The sequence below is a fragment of the Salvelinus alpinus genome, chromosome 21 (genome assembly GCF_045679555.1).
Source record: "Salvelinus alpinus chromosome 21, SLU_Salpinus.1, whole genome shotgun sequence".
NCBI classification, from domain to species: domain Eukaryota; kingdom Metazoa; phylum Chordata; class Actinopteri; order Salmoniformes; family Salmonidae; genus Salvelinus; species Salvelinus alpinus.
In genome coordinates, this window is record NC_092106.1 from 15,524,010 (window position 1) to 15,546,787 (window position 22,778).

Sequence of the window (22,778 nt, forward strand, 5' to 3'; positions counted from 1 at the left end):
CTCACTTGACACGTCAGTGCTAGTTGAAGCTGTATCAAGTCAGTTACAGTTGAATACAGTTGAAGCTGTATCTCTCTCAGTTCCACAAAAAATCCAAGTTTAACTAACTCTAAATCTATCTTTTTTAAAGAAAATGCTGAAAAATGCAGGAGCTCATCTGATCATCTGATCATGACCTCTCTCTCTCTCTCTCTCCTTGTTAGCTAGCTAGCTTCTTTCAGGAGAGTCCCTAGCAACTGCCTAGCAACAGGTAAACAACTTAGCTAGCTAAGAAAATTGTATAATTTTACTTTTTTCGAAAGCCTTTCTTCTTTGTTTGCTGCTTGTTTGGTCTCCTAATCAGTCTTGCAGTTTTCTTTTGCTTTTTTTCGATATACTTTCCTCTAAAAACCATGTAAAATTCAATATTTTTAGGAGCTCATCTTTTCAGCTGTTGCTGCTTAATTTGGAACTCCGGAACTCTGTCAAACTCTGATAATCTCTCTCTCTCTCTCTCTCTCTCTCTCTCTCTCTCTCTCTCTCTCTCTCTCTCTCTCTCAATTCAATTCAATTCAATTCAAGGGGCTTTATTGGCATGGGAAACATGTGTTAACATTGCCAAAGCAAGTGAGGTAGGTAATATACAAAAGTCAAATAAACAATAAAAATGAACAGTAAACATTACACATACAGAAGTTTCAAAACAATAAAGACATTACAAATGTTATATTATATATATACAGTGTTGTAACAATGTACAAATGGTTAAAGCACACAAGTTAGAATAAATAAGCATAAATATGGGTTGTATTTACAATGGTGTTTGTTCTTCACTGGTTGCCCTTTTCTTGTGGCAACAGGTCACAAATCTTGCTGCTGTGATGGCACACTGTGGAATTTCACCCAGTAGATATGGGAGTTTATCAAAATTGGATTTGTTTTCGAATTCTTTGTGGATCTGTGTAATCTGAGGGAAATATGTCTCTCTAATATGGTCATACATTGGGCAGGAGGTTAGGAAGTGCAGCTCAGTTTCCACCTCATTTTGTGGGCAGTGTGCACATAGCCTGTCTTCTCTTGAGAGCCATGTCTGCCTACGGCGGCCTTTCTCAATAGCAAGGCTATGCTCACTGAGTCTGTACATAGTCAAAGCTTTCCTTAAGTTTGGGTCAGTCACAGTGGTCAGGTATTCTGCCACTGTGTACTCTCTGTTTAGGGCCAAATAGCATTCTAGTTTGCTCTGTTTTTTTGTTAATTCTTTCCAATGTGTCAAGTAATTATCTTTTTGTTTTCTCATGATTTGGTTGGGTCTAATTGTGCTGTTGTCCTGGGGCTCTGTGGGGTGTGTTTGTGTTTGTGAACAGAGCCCTAGGACCAGCTTGCTTAGGGGACTCTTCTCCAGGTTCATCTCTCTGTAGGTGATGGCTTTGTTATGGAAGGTTTGGGAATCGCTTCCTTTTAGGTGGTTGTAGAATTTAACGGCTCTTTTCTGGATTTTGATAATTAGTGGGTATCGGCCTAATTCTGCTCTGCATGCATTATTTGGTGTTCTACGTTGTACACGGAGGATATTTTTGCAGAATTCTGCATGCAGAGTCTCAATTTGGTGTTTGTCCCATTTTGTGAAATCTTGGTTGGTGAGCGGACCCCAGACCTCACAACCATAAAGGGCAATGGGCTCTATGACTGATTCAAGTATTTTTAGCCAGATCCTAATTGGTATGTTGAAATTTATGTTCCTTTTGATGGCATAGAAGGCCCTTCTTGCCTTGTCTCTCAGATCGTTCACAGCTTTGTGGAAGTTACCTGTGGTGCTGATGTTTAGGCCGAGGTATGTATAGTTTTTTGTGTGCTCTAGGGCAACGGTGTCTAGATGGAATTTGTGGTCCTGGTGACTGGACCTTTTTTGGAACACCATTATTTTGGTCTTACTGAGATTTACTGTCAGGGCCCAGGTCTGACAGAATCTGTGCAGAAGATCTAGGTGCTGCTGTAGGCCCTCCTTGGTTGGTGACAGAAGCACCAGATCATCAGCAAACAGTAGACATTTGACTTCGGATTCTAGTAGGGTGAGACCGGGTGCTGCAGACTGTTCTAGTGCCCGCGCCAATTCGTTGATATATATGTTGAAGAGGGTGGGGCTTAAGCTGCATCCCTGTCTCACCCCACGACCCTGTGTGAAGAAATGTGTGTGTTTTTTGCCAATTTTAACCGCACACTTGTTGTTTGTGTACATGGATTTTATAATGTCGTATGTTTTACCCCCAACACCACTTTCCATCAATTTGTATAGCAGACCCTCATGCCAAATTGAGTCGAAGGCTTTTTTGAAATCAACAAAGCATGAGAAGACTTTGCCTTTGTTTTGGTTTGTTTGGTTGTCAATTAGGGTGTGTAGGGTGAATACATGGTCTGTTGTACGGTAATTTGGTAAAAAGCCAATTTGACATTTGCTCAGTACATTGTTTTCATTGAGGAAATGTACGAGTCTGCTGTTAATGATAATGCAGAGTATTTTCCCAAGGTTACTGTTGACGCATATTCCACGGTAGTTATTGGGGTCAAATTTGTCTCCACTTTTGTGGATTGGGGTGATCAGTCCTTGGTTCCAAATATTGGGGAAGATGCCAGAGCTAAGGACGATGTTAAAGAGTTTTAGTATAGCCAATTGGAATTTGTTGTCTGTATATTTGATCATTTCATTAAGGATACCATCAACACCACAGGCCTTTTTGGGTTTGAGGGTTTTTATTTTGTCCTGTAACTCATTCAAGGTAATTGGAGAATCCAATGGGTTCTGGTAGTCTTTAATAGTTGATTCTAGGATTTGTATTTGGTCATGTATATGTTTTTGTTCTTTATTCTTTGTTATAGAGCCAAAAAGATTGGAGAAGTGGTTTACCCATACATCTCCATTTTGGATAGATAATTCTTCGTGTTGTTGTTTGTTTAGTGTTTTCCAATTTTCCCAGAATTGGTTAGAGTCTATGGAGTCTTCAATTACATTGAGCTGATTTCTGACGTGCTGTTCCTTCTTTTTCCGTAGTGTATTTCTGTATTGTTTTAGTGATTCGCCATAGTGAAGGCGTAGACTCAGGTTTTCCGGGTCTCTATGTTTTTGGTTGGACAGGTTCCTCAATTTATTTCTTAGATTTTTGCATTCTTTATCAAACCATTTGTCATTGTTGTTCATTTTCTTCGGTTTTCTATTTGAGATTTTTAGATTTGATAGGGAAGCTGAGAGGTCAAATATACTGTTAAGATTTTCTACTGCCAAGTTTACACCTTCACTATTGCAGTGGAACATTTTACCCAGGAAGTTGTCTAAAAGGGATTGAATTTGCTGTTGCCTAATTGTTTTTTGGTAGGTTTCTAAACTGCATTCCTTCCATCTATAGCATTTCTTAATGTTACTCAGTTCCTTTGGCTTTGATGCCTCATGATTGAGTATTGCTCTGTTCAAGTAGACTGTGATTTTGCTGTGGTCTGATAGGGGTGTCAGTGGGCTGACTGTGAACGCTCTGAGAGACTCTGGGTTGAGGTCAGTGATAAAGTAGTCTACAGTGCTACTGCCAAGAGATGAGCTATAGGTGAACCTACCATAGGAGTCCCCTCGAAGCCTACCATTGACTATGTACATACCCAGCGTGCGACAGAGCTGCAGGAGTTGTGACCCGTTTTTGTTGGTTATGTTGTCATAGTTGTGCCTAGGGGGGCATATGGGGGAGGGAATGCTGTCACCTGCAGGCAGGTGTTTGTCCCCCTGTGTGCTGAGGGTGTCAGGTTCTTGTCCAGTTCTGGCATTTAGGTCGCCACAGACTAATACATGTCCCTGGGCCTGGAAATGATTGATTTCCCCCTCCAGGATGGAGAAACTGTCTTTATTAAAGTATGGGGATTCTAGTGGGGGGATATAGGTAGCACACAGGAGGACATTTTTCTCTGTTAAGATAATTTCCTTTTGAATTTCTAGCCAAATGTAAAATGTTCCTGTTTTGATTAATTTAATCTCTCTCTCTCTCTCTCGGTTCTCTCTCACTCTACACCTCCCTATATCAGCGCTAGATACTGTAATCAAGCTTCTCACTGGCATTCTTCTTCACACTCTTCAGAGAAAACATGACTTATGCCTTAGTTTGGTTACGATGGTTGTAGCCTACAACATTGCGCTTAGCTCTTCATTGACAGTGCCACCTGTCATTAGATCACCAAATGTGAGACAGACAGTGTTTGTTGGGTAACACTTCACTTGACACCCAGCGTCATAACACGTTATGACACGGTCATAACCATGTCATAATATGGTCATGACACTGTCATGACATATATTTACACCTGTTGTGACCATATATTGTGTTATTTTATGTCTGGTTATGACACCTACCTAAGAGTGTTTATATAATGTTTATATGTTTATGTTTAATATATGTTTAATGTTTATATAATATAATTTTCAAAATATCATTGTCAGACATGCACTGACCCCAATGCTCTGTTGCTGATGACTGGGATGAATGCAGGAGCAGATATCAGGAGCAGGACAAGACACCCTCTTTTTGACTGATGACTGACATAAGGGCATGTACGTGATAATGCTTCTTGACATTGTCATAAAGTGTATTTTCTACAAGTTATTTAAAATATGATGAAAAAACATGACTTAAGAATTCATTACAACAAAGGATTTAAGAAACAAACTTTAAACGAAAGGAAACTTCTTGGCAGGGGAACAAACTAATTTGATTAAATGTGGGTTTTGACACTCTTATGTAAGTGTCATAACCAGCCATGAAATAACTAAATATATGTCACAACAGGTGTAAATATATGTCATGACAGTGTTATGACATATTATGACATGGTTATGACCGTGTGATAATGTGTTATGACACTGGGTGTCAAGTAAAGTGTTACCGTTTGTTGTTTGTTGGTGCAATCTGTTACTGCAGGTCAGGAGAAGTTAATTTCTCAACAGCCTTTCTCAACATTCTTCAGCAGGTTGCTACTGCAGTCTGCAGGTACTCACCTTTGGAGCAAGGACATAGAAGTAGCCTGTTCCATTGGCCCTGCAGATGAGCTTGCACTTGTCCTTGGGTGACACTCCAGAATATTTGGGGACCCACACCACAGACGCTGAGAGCCTGTTGGTGTTGAGGCTGAATCCGTTGAACGCCTCGCACTGCTCCTCACGGAAGCTTTTGCCTATGGATTGTATGCTTATTAGTAACGTGGATCCATACGAGTACACATCTATTTAAAAAAAATTTGTGTCATCCTTTAATGAAGCAACGTATAAAGGCTTTATAGGACATGCATAAAGTCTTCATGAGCACTACATACACGCTTGACATGAAAAGTAAAAGAATAAGATTGTCGGACAGGTGCACTGAAACATGTTGATTACATCTGGTACTTTGCCAAATGTGACATGACCTTTTGCGACTGTTCATATAACATAACATTTGCTTATGAATGATTTCTGAAGCTTTTATATAAGCTTTACCAAGGACTTGTGTCTTTCTTTAACACGTCAAATTGTAATTTTAAAGTGGGACATTTGTTTCACACTCAGGTTTCATTTAGCATATTTTTACATATTAGCATGTCAGCAAATCTTATTTCTTGTGGTAAAGAAGCAAAATGCTTCCAGTTTTCAAAATCGTTTAATTAAGGATTATTTAAAACTTCACAATGAGTTCTACCTGATTCTGGGCAGACGTCCAAATTGCAGGAGCGATACTTCACACGGAGTCCTTTGCAGTATTTCCCCCCATATTCTGGAACAGGGTTGTTACAGTCTCTTTTGGCCAGCTGAACTCCTCCTCCACAGGTTCTGGAACACGACCCATACACACCCCACCCCCCCCATCCACCGTCCACCTGTAGGAGAACCACACACATTTAGAACCTGCAGTCTATATTACATGTAGAGCCTATAGTTACATTCTAGTATACATTTAGAAATAGAGGTTCCAGTACATATTATTATTAAGATATAGATGTTTCATTGTTGTTAGATTGTGAAATCATTGTATTCATTGTGAGATCAGTCTCTACCAACATCTACATCAATAGTAATAACTAAGCAGATCAGAACACAGACAGTGAGTGTGCTCACCTTGGTCTTAGTGGTGTTGTTCTTGTCGGTGCACACCCCTCGGAAGCAGAGCTTACTGTTGCCACAGCTGGTGCCATCGGCCCAGGGGAAATGACGTGTCTGGCAGACCAGCTGGCCTCTGGCCTTGCCCGTGCACCACAGCTTGGAGCAGGGCTGCATGTAGGGACAGGGCTTGGAGCCCGTACCGAAGGCCAGCTCACACTGGCGGTGGAGGCTGTAGTTGGTGCCTGGGAGGCTCTCGGGCAGAGCCAGCAGCTTTTGGGGCTGATCCAGAAGACAGTCCCCTTTTTAAGAAAAACAACCACAGTGTCAAGATATCAGCCGTGCAAAGCCAGCCAGGCTGAAGACAATTTTTATGGTTTATATCTGCTCAAGAGTGACAGGTGTTGTCGTATGAAGCAATGTCTCTGCACTGTTATTCAACATGCCTTTGCAGTTGAACAAAGCAGTCTTCACTCCTCTTAATCAGAGTTATTCAAGATGTGTAAACCATTACATAATCATCTTTTCCAGACCAAATAAGTGCAATACCTGTGCAAAAAACCTGTGCAACATTAAACAAGCACTCCTTATACGTCAGTCAGCTAATGCAGACGTTGAACAGGGACAGTATTGGGAATGAGAGGCCCATGAACTCGCCAGTGCTATTACTGCTAATTGCATGACCTCGTTTAGGAACTCCAATAGTTCAAACTGTTTAGATTTGTTGCAAGGGTGAGAACAAAGTCTGATCTTTTAGAGTATATACATATATACATTCGTATGACAGCTACAATTTACACAGGCAGAACTCACACACACACGCACATGCACAACAGCTGCAATTGACAGAGACCGAGCTGAGTGGCTGACTGACCGTGGCCTCTGTCCAGGAAGTCTGTAATGATGGCTGCGCTGCACACAGACCAGGGGTTGGCACGGTCGATCTGGATCAGCGTGGGGGACATCATGTGGTTGTCCTTGAGCTTCCCAAACACCTCCTTGCAGGCGTTCACATTGTCATGGGGCATGTTGAAGACATGGCCTGAAGGACAGAAAAAATAGCACAAGGAGGAAATATGACCAGGACAACTATAAAATCGGAAAAAAATGAATATTGGTTTGGGGGTACTAGGTTAATTTCATCATAATTTCATCATCATCATCATTTGAATCAGTGTCAATCTGTCACGTTCCTGACCTGTTTTCTGTTGTTTTGTATGTGTGTGATGGTCAGGGCGTGAGTTTTGGGTGGGCATTCTATGTTGTGTGTTTCTATGTTGGTTTAGGGTTGCCTGGTATGGCTCTTAATTAGAGGCAGGTGTTTTGCGTTCCTCTAATTAAGAGTCATATTTAGGTAGGTTGTTTCACTGTGTTCGTTGTGGGTGGTTGTTACCTGTCTCTGTGTTTGTGTTCTGCACCAGATAGGTCTGTATCGGTTTTGCACGTTTGTTATTTTGTAAGTTGTTTGTAGTGTTCACTTGTTCTTATAATTAAACATGTTGAGCACTGGCTACGCTGCATTTTGGTCCTCTCCTTCACCCCAGGAAGAAAACCTTTACAGAACCACCCACCAAACCCGGACCAAGCAGCGTGACAACGGGCAGCAGCAACAGCAGCAGCAGTACAAGGAGGAATGGACATGGGAGGAGATTCTGGACGGAGAAGGACCCTGGGCAGAGCCAGAGGAGTGTCGCCGTCCCAAAGCGGAGCTGGAGGCATCAAAAGCGGAGAGGCGTCATTATGAGGCGCTTGCAAGGCAGAGTGGCTGGAAACCCGAGAGGCTCACCCAAAAATGTCTTGGGGGGGGGGGGAGGCTAAAGGGGAGTGTGGCGAAGCCGGGTTGGATACCTGAGCCAACTCCCCGGGCTTACCGTGGAGTGAGAGGGCGTCGTACTGGTCAGACACCGTGTTATGCGGTAAAGCGCACGGTGTCCCCAGTACGCGTGCTTAGCCCAGTGCGGGCTATTCCACCTTGCCGCACTGGGAGGGCTAGGTTGGGCATCGAGCCGAGTGCCATGAAGCCGGCCCAATGTATCTGGTCTCCAGTACGTCTCCTCGGGCCGGCGTACATGGCACCAGCCTTACAGGTGGTGTCCCCGGTTCGCCTGCATAGCCCAGTGCGGGCTATTCCACCTCGCCGCACTGGCAGGGCTACGGGGACCATTCAACCTGGTAAGGTTGGGGAGGCTCGGTGCTCAAGAGCACGTGTCCTCCTTCACGGTCCGGTATATCCGGCGCCACCTTCCCACCCCAGCTCAGTACCACCAGTGCCTACACCACGCACCAGGCTTCCAGTGCATCTCCAGAGCCCTGTTCCTCCTCCACGCACTCTCCCTATGGTGCGTGTCTCCAGCCCAGTGCCTCCAGTTCCGGCACCACGCACCAGGCCTCCTGTGCGTCTCCAGAGCCCTGTGCGCACTGTTCCTTCTCCCCGCACTCGCCCTGAGGTGCGTGCCCTCAGCCCGGTACCTCCAGTTCCGGTACCACGCACCAGGCCTAGAGTGCGCCACGAGAGTCCAGTGTGCCCTGTTGTTGTTCCCCGCACTAGCCTGAAGGTGCGTGTCCTTAGCCCGGTACCTCCAGTTCCGGTACCACGCACCAGGCCTACAGTGCGTCTCAGCCGGCCAGAGTCTGCCGTCTGCCCAGCGGCACCTGAACTGCCCGTCTGCCCAGCGGCGCCTGAACTGCCCGTCTGCCCAGCGGCGCCTGAACTGCCCGTCTGCCCAGCGGCGCCTGAACTGCCCGTCTGCCCAGCGGCGCCTGAACTGCCCGTCTGCCCAGCGGCGCCTGAACTGCCCGTCTGCCCAGCGGCGTCTGAACTGCCCGTCTGCCCTACGCCGTCTGAACTGTCCGTCTGCCATGAGCCTGCAAAGCCGCCCGTCTGCCATGAGCCTGCAAAGCCGCCCGTCTGCCATGAGCCTACAGAACCGTCCGCCAGACAGGAGCCGCTAGAGCCGTCCGCCAGACAGGAGCCGCTAGAGCCTTCCGCCAGACCGGATCAGCCAGAGCCTTCCGTCAGCCCGGATCAGCCAGAGCCTTCCGTCAGCCCGGATCAGCCAGAGCCTTCCGTCAGCCCGGATCAGCCAGAGCCTTCCGTCAGCCCGGATCAGCCAGAGCCTTCCGTCAGCCCGGATCAGCCAGAGCCTTCCGTCAGCCCGGATCAGCCAGAGCCTTCCGTCAGCCCGGATCAGCCAGAGCCTTCCGTCAGCCCGGATCAGCCAGAGCCTTCCGTCAGCCCGGATCAGCCAGAGCCTTCCGTCAGCCCGGACCTGCCAGAGTCCCTCAGCCCGGACCTGCCAGAGTCCCTCAGCCCGGACCTGCCAGAGTCCCTCAGCCCGGACCTGCCAGAGTCCCTCAGCCCGGACCTGCCAGAGTCCCTCAGCCCGGACCTGCCAGAGTCCCTCAGCCCGGACCTGCCAGAGTCCCTCAGCCCGGACCTGCCAGAGTCCCTCAGCCCGGACCTGCCGCCCCTTATCCCGGTGCTGCCCCTTCATTTAGGTGGTTTTAGTTGGAGGGTGGTCATTGGGAGGGGGATACAGAAGCGGGGAGTGACTATGGTGGTGTGGGGACAGCGTCCGGAGCCTGAGCCACCACCGTGGTCAGATGCCCACCCAGACCCTCCCCTGGACTTTGTGCTGGTGCGCCCGGCGTTCGCACCTTGAGGGGGGGGGGGTTCTGTCACGTTCCTGACCTGTTTTCTGTTGTTTTGTATGTGTGTGATGGTCAGGGCGTGAGTTTTGGGTGGGCATTCTATGTTGTGTGTTTCTATGTTGGTTTAGGGTTGCCTGGTATGGCTCTTAATTAGAGGCAGGTGTTTTGCGTTCCTCTAATTAAGAGTCATATTTAGGTAGGTTGTTTCACTGTGTTCGTTGTGGGTGGTTGTTACCTGTCTCTGTGTTTGTGTTCTGCACCAGATAGGTCTGTATCGGTTTTGCACGTTTGTTATTTTGTAAGTTGTTTGTAGTGTTCACTTGTTCTTATAATTAAACATGTTGAGCACTGGCTACGCTGCATTTTGGTCCTCTCCTTCACCCCAGGAAGAAAACCTTTACACAATCATCATCAACAAAATCCAATAATGTTCTAATTCACAGACAGAGGGTCTGTGGGTTTTTGCTCCTCCATTGTACTTGATTAAATATGGACACTAATTAGAAAGGAACTCCCCTCACCTGGTTATTTATGTCTTAATTGAAACGAAAAAACTAAAACCTGCAGACACTAGGCCCTCCATGGAATGGGTTTGACACCCATGTACTAATTAGAGGATGATTTAAATAAGAGGAAAAATTAAATCTCTGGCTCAACAAGCCATTGAGACCTTGCTACTGTCGAGCAGTGGTTTGTTTGCAGAAATTTCCCCCTTTTATTAAGTTTGCAATGTCCATTTGTTTTGCTCAGCCTGCTGTAGCTCATGGTGCTAGCCTGGCCTAGTACCATTTGCTTATGTTTGTAATGAAGACCGCTGACAGTGGAACATAATCACAGATTCATTGGGACGAGAACAAGGAGACTCAAGGAGGTTCACTAGACTTCTAGTGTTAGCATTGAGGCAGTGTGCCCTAGTAGGAGGTCCACTGTGTGCAGCTCACCCTGCACTAACATAAATAACATGACAATATCTACTTCTGCTAAGCTTCCCAGAAAAGCAATGAAAACAAGCAAGCATCCCTACAAAAGTGCTCAAAATAGCCCACGTTAACATATGTAGCCTAAGAAACAAGGTTCATAAAATGAATAACTTGCTAGAAACAGATGGCATTCATATTCTGACTATCTCTGAAACTCACTTAGATTATACCTTTGATGATACAGTGGTAGCAATACAAAGTTATAACATTTAAGAAAAGACAGAAATGCCAGTGGTGGGGGTGTTGCTGTTTATATTCAGAACCACATTCCTGTAAAGCTTAGAGAGGACCTCATGTTAAATACTTATGAAGTAATATGGCTACAGGTTCATCTGCCTCATCTAAAGTCCATTCTGGTGGGAAGCTGCTATAGACCACCAAGTGCTAACAGTCAGTATATTGATAACATGTGTGAAATGCTTGATAATGTATGTGATATCAACAGAGAGGTATATTTTCTGGGTGATTTAAATATTGACTGGCTTTCGTCAAGCTGCCCACTCAAGAAAAAGCTTCAAACTGTAAGGTTGACTGTCAACCTGAACCAGGTTGCAGGCACTGGTTACAGTTTGAAACCAACATGTATTGATCACATCATTACTAATGCTGGAGAAATGTGCTTGAAAGCAGTATCCAGATCCATTGGATGTAGTGATCACAATATAGTAGCCATATCTAGGAAAACCAAAGTTCCAAAGGCTGGGACTAATATATAGTGTATAAGAGGTCATACATTTTTTAACATAAACATACATTTTAGCCTACTAGAAAGTGTGTGCCCTCAGACCTAGAGGGAAGCAAAAGTCATTCTGCTCCCTAAGAATAGTACAGCCCCCTTTACTGGCTCAAATAGCCAACCAATCAGCCACTTAACAATCCTTAGAAATGTTTTGGATTGTTTTTTGTTGACCAGATACAATGCTATTTTACAGTAAATAAATTGACAACAGACTTTCAGCACGCTTATAGGGAAGGACATTCAATAAGCGCAGCAATTACACAAATGACTGATGATTGGCTGAGAGAAATTGATGATGAAAAGAATGTGTTTTGTTAGACTTCAGTGAGGATTTTGACATTATCGATCATAGTCTGCTGCTGGAAAAACGGATGGCTTTACATCCCCTACTATATTTTGGATAAAGAGCTACCTGTCTAACAGAACACAGAGGGTGTTCTTCAATGGAAGCCTCTCTTACATAATCCAGGTAGAATCAGGAATTCCCCAGGGAAGCTGTCTAGGCCTCTTACTTTTTTCAATCTTTACTAATGACATGCCACTGGCTTTGAGTAAAGCCAGTGTGTCTATGTATGCGGATGACTCAACACTATACACGTCAGCTACTACAGCAATTGAAATGACTGCAACACTTAACAAAGAGCTGCAGTCAGCTTCAGAATGGGTGGAACGGAACAAATGATTCCTAAATATTACAAAAACTAAAAACATTGTATTTGGGACAAATCATTCACTAAACACGAAACCTCAACTACATCTTGTAATAAATAATGTGGAAATTGAGCAAGTTGAAGTGACTAAACTGCTTGGAGTAACTGTAATGGTCAAAACATATTGATACAACAGAAGTCTGGGGAGAAGTCTGTTCATAATAAAGCGTTACTCTACCTTCTTAACAGCACTGTCAACAAGGCAGGTCCTACAGGCTTTAGTTTTGTCGCACCTGGACTGCTGTTCAGTTGTGTGGTCAGGTGCCACAAAGAGGAACTTAGGAAAATTGCAATTGGCTCAGAATAGGGCAGCACGGCTGGCTCTTGGATGTACACAGAGAGCAAACATCAGTAATATGCATGTAAATCTCTCCTGGCTTAAAGTGGAGGAGAGATTGACTTCATCCCTACTTATATTTGTGAGAGGTATTGACATGTTGAATGCACCGAGCTGTCTGTTTGAACTACTGGCACACAGCTTGGACACCCATGCATACCCCACAAGACATGCCACCAGAGGTCTCTTCACAGCCCCTAAGTCCAGAGCAGACTATGGGAGGCGCACAGTACTACATAGAGCCATGACTACATGGAACTCTATTCCACATCAGGTAACAGATGCAAGCAGTAAAATCTAATTTAAAAACAGATAGAAACACACCTTATGGAACAGCGGAGACTGTGAAGCAACACAAACATAGGCACAGACACATGTACACACACACACATGATAACATACACACTATACATAGACTAACACCTGGATTTTGTGTTGTAGATATGTGGTAGTGGAGTAGAGCCCTGAGGGGCACACACTTAGTGTGTTGTGAAATCTGTTCTGAATGTATTAGAATGTTTTTGAAACTGTATAACTGCCTTAATTTTGCCAGACCCCAGGCAGTAATGGGGATCCATAATAAATACAAATTCTTCACTGCAACTGTTCCTGGCAGGACACTTGTGACTAATGTTTGATCCCCATACTTTTCTCTCCACACTCATATAGCCTACATACAGTACGTTGTAGGGCTAGTATGTATATTATACACTATGTTGTGAAATTTCATGTATTCACTTGAACTCCATCCATTCCACTCCAAATATCAAACCAACCACTTTTCCCAATGCTGTCATAGATTATGAAGTATGATACTCACAGACAGTAGAAGTAAAATAACCATTTTCTTTGATGGGAAAAAAAAAGAAAACAGTTAGATGTTGTTGGAAACAAAGTCCTCAGTACGAAGTCATCACATCCCACACGGAAATGACGACTTCACAAATGGATGTAAAATATGACAAGGTCCTTTTTGAAAGGAAGTTGTATAATTAGTTAATAGACGTGTGCACCTTAAACCAGTGCCTCTCACTGGGGCCTCACATCTGCTAGTACTTCACCATCTGTTTTCAGGCTTTACTCCCTTCACAGCCCCACATGGATGACTGAAAACACTTGATCGCAACTGTCACTTGTCTCATTAATAATACCAGCCTTGACAAAAATGGCTTCAGTGGTAACGAGACCGTTGGACAGAATCTCACCCATTTCATTGGATCAAAGGAAGAAGGTGAGAAAGGTTCAAGAGTTTTCAACGGGCCTTAGTCCTTTTCCCCCCATTCCATGTCTGACAGATTAGAAATGGTAATCAAATGATGCAGGAGTCAAGGACCCCCAGGGCAGTTCACACATGGAGAGATTATGTATGCTCTTTGGTTCGACTTACAACATCTCATTTCTACGGAGATTGATGAACTGTACAGTACATCCTCAACAGACTAGAACTGAATGAGTTAACACCAAATGACATCATCAACACCTATCATCTTTTGTTCAAGACATGCATAATGCCTACAAGTTCACTCTGGCATTAACATAATCAACATACACGTCTATTTGGGCATTGACATATTATTTATTAGCCGTGAACATCGAAGACGATGAGGTGCCTGATGAAGAGCTCCGTGGCCTGTTTGTCAGATGTCTCTACCTCCCTGCCTGGCTGTTCCATCTATGCTCCCTCCTCTCAAGCTACTACATTATGAACCTCCTATCATCTAAAGCTGTGGAAGACCAACACCCAAGAACCGCCAGATCCCTACATGTGTTTTGGAAATGTTTTTGTTTGTTTTGTTTTTGAAGCGACTTGTATTGTACTTGTATTGAAAAGCGCTATATAAAATAAATATTTGATTATTATTATTATTTTTATTATTTAGTCTTCACACACTATCTAGAACCAATAAAGGTTCTTTGGCTGTCCCCAAAGATCAAATCACCGCGATGTGTAAGAGGTGCGTAACTGGCTGCAGGGAAGTCAGGCGCAGGAGAGCAGACCTGGGTAATAACCGGAGCAGTTTAATGAGGCAAAACCGACGGCACCCAGAACAACACAATATGGGTTGAAATAATACGTCGCAAACCAGTCTATAATGCACAACAAACAATTCCACACACAGACATGGGGGGGAACAGAGGGTTATATACACGTCACGTAATGAGGGAATGTAAACCAGGTGTGTGTGAAAAGAAGACAAAACAAATGAAAAGTGGATCGGCGATGGCTAGAAGACCGGTGACGTCGAACGCCGCCCGAACAAGGAGAGGAACCGACTTCGGCGGAAGTCGTGACACGATGTCACAATAGCAAGTCAATTTAATTCTGGTTTGTAAATACCGAGCTCGTTGCATGGTTGGTTCTATGCATGGCTCTATTCTGTATTTACAAATCAGTATTGTATAATGTAATTGACAGTATGGTAGGGGGCCAGTAAAATTGTCGCTATTTTCACAAATGGAACATGTTCAAATGATCAGATCTTAATACTCTTTGGTATTAAATTGCCTGGACCAATATATAAAAATAGAGGGGCAGGTAGCCTAGCGCTTAGTGTTGGGTCAATAACCAAAAAGTTACTAGTTCGAATCCCCAAGCCAACAAGGTGAAAGATCTGTCGATCTGCCCTTCAGCAAGGCAATGAAGCACGGTCCAAAATGGCTGATCCCTGACCGTGACCCCACTCTCCGAAGGTGTCTCAGGGGGAGTTGAAATGTACAAAAAACACATGTGTACAAGTTACCCTCTTGTACATGCAGTAAAACAGGACAAATGTAAACACCCATATTTGAGTATATGCAGTATTATAAGCAGAGTCACTGTAGAGTGAGTCATTTTACAGTGTTTTTCCTCTTTCTCAGATTATAAACATGTTCTAATCTTAATAATTGTTGGCTATATAGATGGTCTGGACCTTATATAAAACAATATAAAATAAATCCACACACTCTCTCTCACACACACACTCCTAGAGTATAGTATACAGTGTAAGCAATTCCATTGTAAGTCAATGGAGAATGAGGCCTGCTACAGCATTCTCCCTCTTTCTCTCCCTCTCTCAAAAGCACACGTGTACACAAATACCACAGATCTACACACACACACGGGTGTGCATGGATGTCTCATGGGAGGGTGGGGTATGCGAAATGGGTCATCTTTGTGCACGTTCTGACCACTTCTACAATGTGCAGACATATATGGAAGGTGTCATTCAAATCAAAAAGGGGGCAGTCAAAAAGTGATTACATTCATAATATGAACGACCAACACTTATTCTACAGCAAAAGGGTCAAAATAACAATTCTACAGTTTCCACAAATGAATGAAACCAGTTAGGACATCAGACTAAATAAGATTAGCTTCAAAGATCTGTATTTGTAGATACATTCAGAATGGTTTGGCTTTCCCACCCGGTGTTGTTTGTTGGTGTGTGTGTGTCTGTGTGCACACATGGGTGTGCAAGCGTGTTTGTATGTCACCTGTGTGTTTGTGAGAGAGGGAGAGAAAGAGGGAGAATAATGTAGCAGGTCTCACTCTCCATTGACTTACATTGGATTTGCTTATACTGTATAATGTACTCTAGGAGTGTGTGTGAGTGTGTGAGGATTGCTTTAGATATTGTTTATACAGTAGATACAGTGCCTTCGGAAAGTATTCAGACCCCTTGACTTTTTCCACATTGAGTTCAGGTGCATCCTGTTTCCATTGATCATCCGTGAGATGTTTCTACAACTTGATTGGAGTCCACCTGTGGTAAATTCCATTCATTGGACATGATTTGGAAAGGCACACACCTGTCTATATAAGGTCCCACAGTTGACTGTGCATGTCAGAGAAAAAGACATGAGGTCGAAGGAATTGTCTTGAGGCACAGATCTGGGTAAGGGCACCAAAAAATGTCTGCAGGATTGAGGTGCCCAAGATCACAGTGGCCTCCATCATTCTTAAATGGAAGAAGTTTGGAACCACCAAGACTCTTCCTAAAGCTGGTCGCCCGGCCAAACTGAGCAATCGGGGAAGAATGGCCTTGGTCAGGGAGGTGACCAAGAACCCGATGGTCACTCTGAGAGAGCTTCAGTTCCTCTGTGGAGATGGGAGAACCTTCCAGAAGGACAACCATCTCTGCAGCACTCCACCAATCAGGCTTTTATGGTAGAGTGGCCAGACGGAAGCCGTTCCTCAGTAAAAGGCACATGACAGCCCTCTTGGTGTTTGCCAAAAGGCACCTAAAGACTCTCAGACCATGAGAAACAAGATTCTCTGGTCTGATGAAACCAAGATTGAACTTTATGGCCTGAATGCCAGGCGTCACGTCTGGAGAAACTGTGCACTATCCCTACGGTGAAGCATGGCGGTGGTAGCATCTTGCTGTGGGGATGTTTTCAGCAGCAGGGACTGGGAGTCTAGTCAGGATTCGGCAAAAGATGAACGGAGCAAAGTACAGAGAGATCCCTGATGAAAACCTGCTCCACAGCACTCAGGACCTCAGACTGGTGCGAAGGTTCACCTTCCAACAGGACAACAACCCTAAGCACACAGACAAGACAACGCAGGAGTGGCTTCGGGACAAGTTTCTGAATGTGCTTGAGTGGCACAGCCAGAGCCCAAACTCGATCGAACATCTCTGGAGAGACCTGAAAATAGCTGTGCAGCAACGCTCCCCATCCAACCTGATAGAGCTTGAGAGGATCTGCAGAGAAAAATGGGAGAATGTCCCCAAATACAGGTGTGCCAAGCTTGAAGCGTCATACCCAAGAAGACTCGAGGCTGTAATTACTGCCAAAAGTGCTTCAACAAAGTACTGAGTAAAGGGTTTGAATACTTATGTAAATGTGATATTTACATTTTGACATATTTATACATTTGCAAACATTTCCAAAAACCTGTTTTTGTTTTGTCACAGTAATGTGTTTAGATTGATGAGGAAAAACATGAATTTAATACATTTTAGAAAAAGGCTGTAACGTAACAAATTGTGTAAAATTCAAGGTGTCCGAATACTTTCCGAATGCACACCTTCCTAATATTAAGTTGCACCCCCTTTTGCCCTCAGAACATTCTCAATTCGTCAAGGCATGGACTTTACAAGGTGTCAAAAACGTTCAAGGTTGCTGGCCCATAGTTGTGTCAAGTTGGCTGGATGTCCTTTGGGTGGTGGACCATTCTTAATACACACGGTAAACTGTTGAGCATGAGAAACCCAGCAGCGTTGCAGTTCTTAACTCAAACCAGTGCGCCTTACACCTACTACCATACTCCGTTCAATGGTAATTAAATATTTTGTCTTGCCCATTCACCCTCTGAATGGCACACATACACAATCCATATCTAAATTGTCTCAAGGCTTTAAAATCCTTCTTTAACCGATTTCCTCCCCTTCATCTACACTGATTGAAGTGGATTCAACAAGTGACATCAATAAGGGATCTTAGCTTTCACCTGAATTAACCTGGTAAGTCTATGTCATAGTACAATAAAAACTGACATTGTAGACAAACGCTTTCGCGGAAATTAGATTTTGTTGATCAGTAAGCTCAGATGGCAAGTGTACCAAATTAAATGTTACATTTCCGTTATGGACATGAATGGGTTAATAACGAGAGTAGTGTTGATGATTTTAGAAACATTTTAGAAAATTGAGTATATCCATTATTCATTAGATAATCTAGCTAGTCTCCAATGGTCTGCATATTGTTTCCTATGCGTTATTCAGTCTAGCTTTACGACGCTCACAACCTGGAACTAACAGAACAGCTTTGTTTATACACATTCTGATTTTATCTATAGGAGAACCCTTTGAAGAACCACTTTTGTTTCTTGGTAAAACCCTTTTGGTGCCAGGTAGATCACTTTTGGGATCCATGTAGAACCCTTTCCACAGAGGGTTCTACATGGAACCCTAAAGGGTTCTACCTGGAACCCAAAATAGCTCTCCTATGGGGATAGCCGAAGAACCCTTTTGGAACCCTTTTTTCTAGTGTTCTGGTAGATACCGATAATACACAAGTTAGAGTGATCTTCACTCACCCAATTCATGAGCAGTGGTGAAGGCCGAAGGGAGGCCATCATCCTCGATGACAGAGCAGCTTCTCTTGGGATCACACATAGTGCCCACGTCTGCCATGCCTAATGTGTCACAGGTAGTGGCTCCACACAAGTCCTGTTGCAGGAAACAAATGACATGTGATCATCTGGACAATGTGTGTAGGTGTGTAATGTAATTTGTTGTGCGTGTTTGTGTGTTGTTATTTCATTGCATATCCACCATCTTTTGGTAGATATTTAAACAGAAAACACTAACAATCTGGTCCATTGTTCTGGTTAGGCCCATTTTTTTTTATATATCTCTCTCCCTCTCTCAATCTGGCCCAGTGAACTAACCCTTTAATCCACAAGATGTTTAGGGAATGTTACAGCTGTCAGAGAAGAACAATTACACTGCCACGTGCCAAGAGGTCTGTCTGACAATGGAACTGTTAAAAATGTATTGTACTTGAACATTGTACAATGCTTTCAAACACAAGCTTATTTGATTTGAGTCTGATAATTATTATCTGATATAACTGCATTGTTCATACAAGCACATTAACACCATACCTCTAGCCTACGATATTAAATTCAATAACCCCGTCCCCCAATAAAGTCAATAAACACACTTTAAGGTAATTGTATAGGTCAAGGCATCATCACCATATAAGTGGGATCATTTTACACCACTTTGATCACAGTTGGACAGATTCAGTCTCAGAATGATGTGTTATGCACTCGAAGAGAACCAATGCATTAGATTGGTCCCAGCCAAGCTAGGCTTAATGGAAAACAGACAGACTGGCTGAATCCAGGCTGAGAGGCAGGACTAAAGGCTCACAGCTGGAAGTGAGTGGATCATCACAGAGAAATGGATACTTCCCATTCCACCATCGGAGTGTGTCAAATCCTAGCTCTGGTCCAGGCGTTAGTGCTAATGCTGAGCCTTCCATTTGCAAACTGTGCTGAATTCCTGGACCAGAGCTAGTGAAACCCCTGCCTGGCCTGTTCTACCTGTGGTATTTCTAAACTCGGTGGTATGGTGCTAACATGGGTTGGGATCATCGTTGAGTGATAATGCCCGAGAATCCGGTGTTTGGAGAATATATCGGCACGGGTGTTGTTAGGCCCGAGACAAAGTCGAACGCCGGCAAACCGTGCCAATATATCCTCCAAACACTGGCTTTGAGGGCATTATCACTTTTATACGCGTTACCAACATATTCAAATAATTTACATATTTTCATTAAAAACGTTATTTGGATTAATTTATTCATACCATTTCATCCTTCCACAAGATATAGTCCGGACACAAATCCAGGGTTGCTAGAGACGCGACCCAGTAGTTCAGTGTTTTTGTTCTGTATCTATGGACAGTCGTTTGTTCTAAATGTTCCATCGCCATACGGGCTGGCAACGTTCTTATCCCTTGCTTGCTAGCTAGCCAACTACGGCTAACTTACAGTCACGTCAAAAAGTGCAGACAGAATAACAGCAAAGTAGCTGCATTTACATTTGTTTAAGCTGTTTTCTAGTGACATTTATTTGGATACATCCATAACAATGAGCTAATGAGGGGGATTTCGCCTGGCATAGAAAATGTGCTCACTCGTCAGGACACTGTTGTTCAGAGGAGCTAGCCAACAACACAGCTACAGTAACACAATCACTTCAAACTGAAGCTGGAAAGACTGCAAATTAGCTGCATTTCGTTTGACCTTTTTTCTATAGATTTTTTTGTATATATCCATAAAAATTATGCCAGTTGATTCATGATTTAGACTAGCTGAGAAACACTGCATGCCTGTCTGTGTCGTCCCGACACGTTCATTACTATGGGACAGCAGGAGATCGAATTTTAATATTGAAACAATGTTGCAAATGTTGGAGAGACAAACAGCAAGGTTTATACAAATCTCTGCTGTTGAAAACGAAACGTTAGTCTAAAATAGATGTGAGATAATGTCTATATGCTTTTTATAGTGGAGATCAAGTTTATAAATTGCCTGGCTGGGCTGATGAGACAGTAGGCAGCCAGATGAAATAGAGTAAATAGGCATTTTAACTCATAGATTTAGCCTGTGACAATTTGTGGAATAGACACCAGATGGAATGCTGTTTTAACCAATCAGCATTCAGGATTAGACCCACCTGTTGTATAAAGTGTGATAGAGGCCTCTAGTGGCCAAAAGGCAGTTTTAGCATGGGCAGCACAATTGAGGGCTTCCACCGTGCTTCCGAACAGTGGCGACCGTCATTTGTTTCGAGCCCCACCTGTTTTGCATGTTATTTTGGCATTAGTACATGTCACATATCAGTTTGACATCAAATCATGTTTTATCTACAGTAGCTTTGATTGGACTGATCATGTCAACATCATACTTTCAAAATCTTAGCTAGCAGTCATCATCGTGAATCAAGTCGACAATCTACTGGTAAATCCTTTTAATCCTTGTCATATGAAGAGAAATAATGAAGAGAAATTATAGATAAAATGTATAGGTGCTCATCGGCCATTGACATAAACATTACACAACAAGTTGGAAATCGCAAATTCAACAATGAGTGGTTTGGAAGGAATCAGTGGATAACTGCAAGCATTGCAAAGCAATCACTAGCCTGCTATTCAGTGAAATGGGTGTGTGGTTCCAAGTCTGGGTTTAAGGGTCTCTTTTCCAAGCTTAAAAGGATAAACATTCAACATTGGCCATGCTGTCAATCTAGCATGACTTCTGCCGCGCTCAAAACAACAGGAAACTCAGAACTGGGAAATCTGACTTCAGTGCACTGAAGACAACTAGGAACTTGAAATAAAACAAGCTCCGACTGTGAAAATAAGTTTTGAACGGTCATCCAACTCGGAATTGCAAGTCGGGAACTCAGGCCTCATTTTAGAGCTCCGACCTGAAGATCACTGACGTCATCATGATTCAACCTTGTTTTTTCCTCGACTTCCCATTGTCTTGAATGCACCATCAATTCAGAGAATGCCAGACTTTTATGACAAAGTTTGATGACAAAATTTGCCCAAGAACGACCGCCGCGCCACCTTCCTGTTCAAGTGAGCACAGCACAACAAGGTTTGTCTGAAAATGTATTGTATGCTGCTGAATAAAATATGTAATATACCAGAGAGATATGTCTACTGTAGCTAAGAAAGTAATACTAAATGTATGTTGTGTAGTAAGCTGTTAGCTGTTGGTGGTGCACATCTAGCCTATAGCCTGTTTTAGATAAATGTCATCATTGAATATTGTAAAAGCTTTCATTGTCTGCTTATATGCCCCCTTTATTTATTATATGGTTCTGACTTGGTGTACAGGGAGAATAATGTAAGAATGGCCCATGTTCTGAATTAACAGGGGTACCTTGTTAAAAGTCAATTTGTGGAATTTCTTTCCTTCTTAATCCGTTTGAGCCAATCAGTTGTGTTGTGACAAGGTAGGGGTGGTATACAGAAGATAGCCTATTTGGTAAAAGACGAAGTCCATATTATGGCAAGAACAGATCAAATAAGCAAAGAGAAACGACAATCCATCATTACTTTAAGACATGAAGGTCAGTCAATCTGGAAAATGTCAAGAACTTTGAAAGTTTCTTCTAGAGCAGACGCAAAAACCATCAAGCGCTATGATGAAACTGGCTCTCATGAGGACCGCCACAGGAAAGGAAGACCCAGAGTTACCTCTGTTGTAGAGGATAAATTCATTAGAGTTACCAGCCTCAGAAATTGCAGCCCAAATAAATGCGTCACAGAGTTCAAGTAACAGACACATCTCAACATCAACTGTTCAGAGGAGACTACGTGAATCAGGCCTTCATGGTTGAATTGCTGCAAAGAAACCACTACTAAAGGACACAATTAACAAGAAGACACTTGCTTGGGCCAAGAAACATGAGCATGGGACAAATTTGAGATTTTTGGTTCCAACTGCTGTGTCTTTGTGAGATGCAGAGTAGGTGAACGGATGATCTCTGCATCTGTGGTTCTCACCGTGAAGCATGGAGGAGGAGGTATGATGGTGTGGGGTTGCTTTGCTGGTGACACTGTCTTGAGAGAATGCCAAGAGTGTGCAAAGTTGTCATCAAGGCAAAGCGTGGCTACTTTGAAAAATTTGTTTAACACTTTTTTAGTTACTACATGATTCCATATGTGTTATTTCATAGTTGTGATGTCTTCACTATTGTTCTACAATGTAGAACATAGTAAAAATAAAGAAAAACCCTTGAATGAGTAGGTGTGTCCAAACTTTTGAC

At 43.4% G+C, this 22,778-nt stretch overlaps 1 protein-coding gene across 1 annotated transcript in view; it reads right to left on the minus strand.

The window, feature by feature from the left end:
• LOC139548574 (A disintegrin and metalloproteinase with thrombospondin motifs 15-like) overlaps nt 1-22,778 on the minus strand; it is a 30,952-nt gene that overhangs the window by 5,938 nt on the left and 2,236 nt on the right. The window contains exons 2-6 of the mRNA XM_071358325.1: nt 18,522-18,654; nt 6,954-7,121; nt 6,098-6,381; nt 5,682-5,859; nt 5,006-5,181 (exon numbers count right to left, since the gene is read on the minus strand). Coding sequence (XP_071214426.1) covers nt 5,006-5,181; nt 5,682-5,859; nt 6,098-6,381; nt 6,954-7,121; nt 18,522-18,654 — 939 coding nt within the window. The remainder of the gene's footprint in view (nt 1-5,005; nt 5,182-5,681; nt 5,860-6,097; nt 6,382-6,953; nt 7,122-18,521; nt 18,655-22,778) is intronic.